This window comes from Pteropus vampyrus, unplaced genomic scaffold (assembly GCF_000151845.1).
Source record: "Pteropus vampyrus isolate Shadow unplaced genomic scaffold, Pvam_2.0 Scaffold141, whole genome shotgun sequence".
Lineage (NCBI taxonomy): Eukaryota > Metazoa > Chordata > Mammalia > Chiroptera > Pteropodidae > Pteropus > Pteropus vampyrus.
Genome location: NW_011888922.1, coordinates 2,746,497 through 2,754,048, shown reverse-complemented (window position 1 = coordinate 2,754,048; position 7,552 = coordinate 2,746,497). Strand labels below are relative to the sequence as shown.

At 54.9% G+C, this 7,552-nt stretch overlaps 1 protein-coding gene across 1 annotated transcript in view; it reads left to right on the top strand.

Moving 5' to 3' along the window:
* Positions 1-7,552, top strand: part of MYO7A (myosin VIIA) — a 72,544-nt gene that overhangs the window by 46,036 nt on the left and 18,956 nt on the right. Inside the window, exons 22-27 of the mRNA XM_023535554.1 lie at positions 78-205; positions 2,331-2,457; positions 2,930-3,049; positions 3,631-3,804; positions 4,696-4,923; positions 6,218-6,388. Of these exons, the coding sequence (XP_023391322.1) occupies positions 78-205; positions 2,331-2,457; positions 2,930-3,049; positions 3,631-3,804; positions 4,696-4,923; positions 6,218-6,388 (948 nt within the window). The remainder of the gene's footprint in view (positions 1-77; positions 206-2,330; positions 2,458-2,929; positions 3,050-3,630; positions 3,805-4,695; positions 4,924-6,217; positions 6,389-7,552) is intronic.

Genomic DNA, 7,552 nt, shown 5'->3' with positions numbered 1-7,552 from the left:
GGGCAGACTCAGGCATGAGTCAGGGCCCCTCACTTCACCCAGCCCAGCTTAAGCCATGTCCCTTCCCTGTGGCCCAGGTGACCAAGAGACTGCACGACGGAGAGTCCACAGTGCAGGGCAACAGCATGCTGGAGGACCGGCCCACCTCCAACCTGGAGAAGCTGCACTTCATCATTGGCAATGGCATTCTGCGGCCAGCTCTCCGGTCAGTGCCTGAGGGGCAGGGGCGCAGGGTGGGCAGCTGTCTGGGGAGGTGCCCTGCACTTCCTGTGTGTGGCCCTGAAAGGTTTTTGGTGGCTGAGTTGTGGCTTTGTCACCATAACAGCAAATTAAGCCAGACAGGACTGAGTTGAGTCCCTCGGTTCGGCTCACTAGTCATGTGACCTTGGTAGAGTTATTTCATCTCTGTAAGTCTCGGTTTCTTCATCTGTAAAGGGGAAACAATAACAGTACCTGCCTCAAAGGCTTGAGGGAAGGAAAAACTGGGGAAAGCTTCTAACTCTGGAGGCACAGCTGTTGTTATTATCTGGCATGCATTTTCTGCTTTAACCCCCGCCCTGCCAGCTCATGGTCACTGCCCCTGACTCAGGGCTGTGGGCAGGGTTCCTATGGTCAGCATGCCTGGAATCTTGACAGTGCATCCTTTCCCACCCAGGCCCAGGAGAGGCTCACCTCACGTCTCTGGGGGTTTGTGGGGGAACTAGGATGATCCAGGAGCAATTAAAGAATCAGCTTAGCTGGGTCAGTGAAGGGAAAACAGATAAAACTTTCTAAGAACTCTATCTACGCAGTACAGTCAGTTACGAGAGCTGACCCTGTGAACTTGTGTGTGCTGGCTGGGAGGACAGCCGGATGGGGTGGGCCGGTGGATGAGGGGTTGAGCTCCATTTTACCAACGGGAGAACTGAAGTCCTGAGAGGGGAGAGACTTGCCCAGGGGTCACTAGCCTCCCAGACCTCCCTTGCTGCCAGGCTCCCTGAGGTCACTTACTACCTCTCAGAGATGGTCACAGTACCCAGGGTCACCCGCCTCCTGGAAAAAAAGGTAGCTGCTAAGAAGTAAGACTGTGCCTCCCACTTTTCTCACCGTTAGCCTTAAAATGGTCACTTATAAAGAACATGGTGCCAGGAGCCCTGGACCAGGAGGCGGAAGGCTGGGGTATTGACTCCCCGAGGGACCACTGCTGACCCCTCCTTTCTCTTGGTCTGGGTCTTCCCGTCCATAAAGTAATGGGGGTCAGGGGCTCCCAGCTTCAGGTGAGAAAGTTTTTGCATGTCTGTGACAAGATGGGGAGAATAAGAATGTTTCTAAAGCTAAATTTAATTTATTTAAAGGACGGTTCTATGTTCTGAGATTTCACTCTTTTTACTTTTTGAATACTAAAATTACCTTTTTTTTTACAAAATGATTGTGATATAGAAAGTGGTCTGGTTGTGTGTTTGGTGTGTTTTAAATGTCTTTGTTTGTCATGATAAAAAGAGTTTATTTTGAAGTTGCACTGGTTGGTGAACTCTCAAACTAGGGAGCCACTGAATTAGTACCCCCTGCTTATCCAGGCCTGCCCTTCTGCGAAGGAGGAGCAGCAGCAGTGAGTGTCCCCTGGTGGTCACTTCATCGTGGCTCCTGTCCTTGGCCCTGAACCCGCAGGCAGCGTCCTAACTGCAGCTAGCATTTATTGAGGATTTACTGTGTTAGGTGCTTTATAAGCCTTGGCTCGTTTTTCTTCACAGCAGTCCTGTAAGGAAGGTACTGAAATTTCTCTTCAAAATGAAAGCAAAAAACTACCTTCATTGCTTTAATTTGATTACAAAGGTAATGCATGGCCACTTAAATATTCAAACATTACAGGAATGTATCAAAAGAAAGTCAAAGTCCCTAGTCGTTCCATCTCCTCAGAGAAACTCCCCAGATGTTTGTGCTTTTTCTGCTCTGCCAGTTGCCATTAGTAGAAGTTGTACCTGCTGCCATGACTGTGGTTTGGGCTCAGAGAGGTGAACTCGCCTGCCCAGGCCACCCAGCTGGTGAGGGAAGAGGCAGGGGTGGAACCTGTGTTTCACTGTGCACTGTGCCTCAGAGCTGGATATGCCCCACTCTCTGGATCCTGGGGTCCCAGCCATAGATCTGGATAGGAGTCAGGAAGGTGCTTCATGCCTAATGAGCCGGTCTTCAAAGCAGACACTGGCCCAGCCTTCGTACTTTGCCCCACTCCAATCCTCCTGGGTGATCATAGGCAAGTAGGAGAGGACGTGTGTGTCCCCTGTTGCTGGGATTAGGGCAGGGGGGCTTTTCTTCTGAGGCAGTCTCCCTCCCATGCTTCCCCGCCTGCCTAGGGACGAGATCTACTGCCAGATCAGCAAGCAGCTCACCCACAACCCCTCCAAGAGCAGCTATGCTCGGGGCTGGATCCTCGTGTCTCTCTGTGTGGGCTGCTTCGCCCCCTCCGAGAAGTTTGTTAAGGTAGGGCCTGGCCTCCTGGGGTGGGAAGGGGAGCTGGGCCCTGTCCTCAGCATAGAGGGGAGAGAACAAGGGGAAGAAGCTCACAGGGACTCGCTAACGAGGCCCCGCCCAGGTCGTCTCTCAGGCCTCAGTCGCCCACCGGCCTATCTCTCTGGCCCCTCCCCCAGGCCCCAGCATTTCATGCTCTTCTCCCCTCAGCCCATTTTATTTATGAGGAGACTGAGTTTGACTGCAGCGTCTCCTGAACCCTCTACGTACCGTCTTAGAGCAGGCACTTTAGTTCGTCTCAGGTCAGTTTCTTGACTGCTCTCAGTGCGTCTCTGGGTGCTGTGGACACAGAGGCAGAGCAGGTGACAGGAGGACCAAACTAGCTGGTCAGTTCTGTGAGGCAGGAGACCCGGCCAGGCTGCTCTGGTGGTCCAGGTCAGGGAGGCCAGTGTACAGGTCCCCTCATCTGGTCTTCTGTGTGTAGTACCTGCGGAACTTCATCCACGGGGGACCGCCCGGCTACGCCCCGTACTGTGAGGAGCGGCTCAGGAGGACCTTTGTCAATGGGACGCGGACACAGCCGCCCAGCTGGCTGGAGCTGCAGGTGTGGCCCCAGCCCCAGGCGTGTGTGTGCGCACGCGTATACTCAGTGTGTGTTTACACGCACGCGTCTCCAGCGCACTCCAGTGCCTCAGAAACATTCCCTGCTTCGGGATTCTGTGGTTCTTCGAGCACCCAACCTCGAGTTCTGGAATCCCAGGCCTCTTGCATTAGGAAAGCCCGCAGGGGATGACTGACTCCCAACTGCTGGCCTTATGATCAAAGCGACTTGGGCAGGGGGTTCCCTCTGTGTCTCTATTGCTTCATCTGAAACATGGCAATAACATACTCACTTCACAGGGTCTTGTGATGGTTAAGTGACATGAGAGCAGGAGCCCCTGGCATGTGGCAATGCCCACCTTCCAGTCCCAATGCCCTGGCTCAGGGGCCATGGAAATCCTATTGGGGTGGGGAGCACAGTAGGGCTCCCTGGGGACCTGTGACCAGGGACAGGCAATGCCCTGGAGGGATGCTGGGGCCCTGGGGCTCTGGGGAAGCTCCAACCCCAGGGAGCCGGGAGAACAGAGTGGGTGAGCTGGTCTGAAGTGAAGAGATTTCCAGAAACCCTTTTTTGGCCACTTTCAGGCCACCAAGTCCAAGAAGCCCATTATGTTGCCCGTGACATTCATGGATGGGACCACCAAGACCCTGCTGACGGACTCGGCCACCACGGCCAAGGAGCTCTGCAACGCGCTGGCCGACAAGATCTCGCTCAAGGACCGCTTTGGGTTCTCCCTCTACATTGCCCTGTTCGATAAAGTACGGCCCCCTCTGCAGCACCTCCCCCTGGTGCTTCCCTGGGCTGCCAACCAGCCCTAACCCAGCGCTGCCCCCTATTGGCTCCAATGGCTTCGCACGGTTTTTTACCTTCAGGGCCTTGGTTTCCTGTTAGCGGGTGGTAACCCTGGCCCTGGCCAACCCATTAGGATCGTGGAGAGCTCTTGAGCCCCTAAAGAAAAATCCAACAGTACAGTGTAGATTGAAACCCAGAGCTCACTTCAGTGGTATGTAGCAAGGCTGAGTCAGTCCTCCCCTGCTGCCAGAGAAAGAACACGGCAGAGACAGGCTGGAGGGGCATGCAGCCACTCGGCTCTCTGAGATTCCGTTTTCTCATTTGCAGATGGGGATATCATTCCTCGTCAGGTTGATACGGTAGTTTCTTTTCACTCCTTAGTGACCACCTGGAGTGTGTGCATCCCCAGCACATCCAGGCTTGGAGCCTTCTCTGTGGATCTGGGCCGGGGCTGGATGAGTTTGCCTCCACACCCAGCAACATCACACACAGCAGAGGTGCCCCCTACCCTGCTGTCCAGGGACAGAACCATGTTGTCCAATACAGTTGGCCTGGATTTTTCTCCCCTACAGATAGGTACTTCTTGTATTTTCGGGGACCATTTGTCTATTCGTTTTACAAAACGCTTACGCTAAGAAATAAGAACTTCTGTACAGCTGTGCCGGTTTGGAGCCCATGGCTGGAATCCAGGGGCCTGACGGTGGTCTGCCTCCTCAGTGGCCTTGGTACCGCCCTGCCTCTCTCTGAGCCTCAGTTTTGCATCCAAATGGGAGGAGCTGGCACAGTTGCTGGCTCTACGTAGTTCTTCCCTGCTTGCTCACCCTTCCACTGGTTGACCTCCGGCCTTGCGCTCACAGGTGTCCTCCCTGGGCAGTGGCAGTGACCACGTCATGGACGCCATCTCCCAGTGTGAGCAGTATGCCAAGGAGCAGGGTGCCCAGGAGCGCAATGCCCCATGGCGGCTCTTCTTCCGCAAAGAGGTCTTCACGCCCTGGCACAACCCCTCAGAAGACAACGTGGCCACCAACCTCATCTACCAGCAGGTGGTGCGAGGGGTCAAGTTCGGGGAGTACAGGTGTGAGAAGGTGAGTGTAAGCTGATCAGGCTGAGTTTGCCTGGCTCACAGCCGCCTTTGGGCTGAGTGTTACTGTCTGTGACCCACCATTAGCCAGTGTGGAGGTTAGCCCGGCTGAGGCCAGGCATGGTCCAGGCCCCTCCTGGATTTAAGACTCCCTGCAGGAGCGAGGGCTTTGAAGAACAGCCTGCGTCCTGCCAGTGGAAGGTGTTCTCACACGGCTGCAGTGATCGTGCCCGGAACAGCGGACATGCTTCATAACTTGCTGTATTGTTCTGGGTTAGTCTGCAAAACCCTGCCCTAAAGGAGTAAGAGATTCACTCATTAGACCAGAGTTTGCAAATGTGTGTTCTGTTTCCTCCCGAGGACAGGAACAATGTAGTTGTTTTGTTTTCGATGATGGTGATGATGGTTCTCATGATACTTATGATTCTTTGGGTGATTATGATGGAGGAATGAGGATGCAGATGATGGAAATGAAAGGGATGGTTGGTGGTGGTGGTGGCGGTGGTGGCGCTGGTGGAGGTAGTGACAGTGGTGTTGTTGGGGACGGTGGTGGTGGTGGTGGTGGTGGTGGTGGCGGTGGTGGCGGTGGCGGTGGTGGTGGTGGCGGTGGTAAGCAGATATTCAGGCAGAATTCATTAGTACAGCCATATCAGCTGCTAAAATTCTGAAATACTTTGAATTAATTGGAATATATCTACTACGTTCAAGGCACCCAAGAGCTTTTTCCTGTTGCCCCTGCTGTCAAAGCCCGGGGAGCCCCAGGCAGGCATCACTGGGCCTGCCATGCACCAGCCTCAGGCAGAGAAGGGGCAAATGCCCAGTGCCCACCTAACTCTGAAGCTTCTGCATTATAGCCTTTGAGTTGTTCAATACTTTGTCCAGCGTGGGTGTAGGGATGGTGATGGAGAAGGTAACAGTGATACACTTCCCTCACCAATGGGCCGGCTGGTCTCTCTGGATCAGCTCTGGTGTCCCTGGTGCTTAAGGGACCCAGGAGAAGGCAAGAGTGTGGTCCTGGCCTTAGGGAGCTCAGGGTTTCACTAAGCAGACAAGAGCTCCTGGTGAATGAGTGAGAGCACAGGCCAGGGTCTGGGAGGTACAGGAGGCAGGGCCCTGGGGGTTTCAGTGGCTGGGAAGGGCTTCCCAGAGGGTGTGCGAATGAGCTCTCTCTACACACACACTCAGCTAGGAAGATGACACACCCGACCCACCCTAGGAGGAAGACACACACCCACCTAATCTAGGAGGGTGAGATCCTCCCACCCACCCTAGGAGGATGACACCTCCACCCGCCCTAGGAGGATGACCTGGCTGAGCTGGCCTCCCAGCAGTACTTTGTGGACTATGGCTCCGAGATGATTCTGGAGCGCCTCCTGAACCTCGTGCCCACCTACATCCCTGACCGCGAGATCACAACCCTGAAGACGCTGGAGAAGTGGGCCCAGCTGGCCATCGCTGCCCACAAGAAGGTAGGAGAGCTGGGAGGGGTCTTGAAGGAGGGGCTCTCTGGTGATCTGGGCAATCGAAGGAGTCACAGCTCTCACCTGACATGTCCGTCCATGGGCTGCTGGGGGACAGGGTAGCACCCTTGGTCTTTCCCAGAAGACTTTCTCCACCATGGACATCAGTTCTCTCATGTCTCCATGTCACCAGGGACATCAGTTCTCTTCTGTCATCTGCTCTGGGCTGGGTGCTAGGGACGCAGAGATGGATTGCATCCAGCCCTGCGGCCTCATGAGGGAAGCCATGGTCCAGGAGAACTGGGTGTCCCCACTCCTGGCCTTGCACAGGCACTTACTAGAGCTACAGCTCAGGAGTGTTGGTGCATGCTGGGGGAGCTTCTAGGAAGGGCACCCTCTTTTCTGCCTATAAGAACTCCAGCCCAACTTCCTGCCTTGGAGACTTTAGGTATAGGTCCCCTTGACCTCTTTGCTTGTGACCCCAGACCCATAACCCACCCTGTGTAGCTCCCTTCCAGGCTAAGAAGCTGCCCGAGCAGAGCGGGGGTGGCCTGGTGAGGCTGGAGTGGTAGATCTCCAGACCCTGGTTGTGTAAGAGCAGAATCGTCTTTGCACACAAGCTGCCAGAGGACCTCACAGATCAGCAATCTCTAACCCCTTACCACACAGCCTCTCCCCACCCAGCTCTTTGCCTTCTCTAGTGAGCTGCCCACAAGCCTCCACCCCTCCCTGAAGGCTCTCTGCACCCCCTCTACATCTAGGCCTGGCTCACCCCTAAGGCCCTCGCCTTCCCTCCAGAAGAGATGTGAGTTCTCCCTTTTCACCCCTCCGTCGCTATCCTTGGCAATCTTTCCGTCACACTTGGTCAGCTGCTAAAGCCCATCCCTTCCTTGAACCTGCACTGGCTAGAATTGTGGGCTTTTCAGTCACTCTGCTGAGTTGGGAGCTCCCTGTTGTATGTGGGGGGTGGGCACCCATGCTTCCCAGTAAGTGCTCACTGATGTCGATGGAGTAAGAGAAAGACAAGCGACAGGGTGGCTGGGGGCTGATGGAATGGGATGAGGCACACGATGCACAGGAGGGCACCACAGACCTGGGCCTCCATGCGTCCAAGCCCTGGCCTCGGGGCAGGGACATTTGATTTCCAGATGAGAGTGTATAATGTCTTTTTGT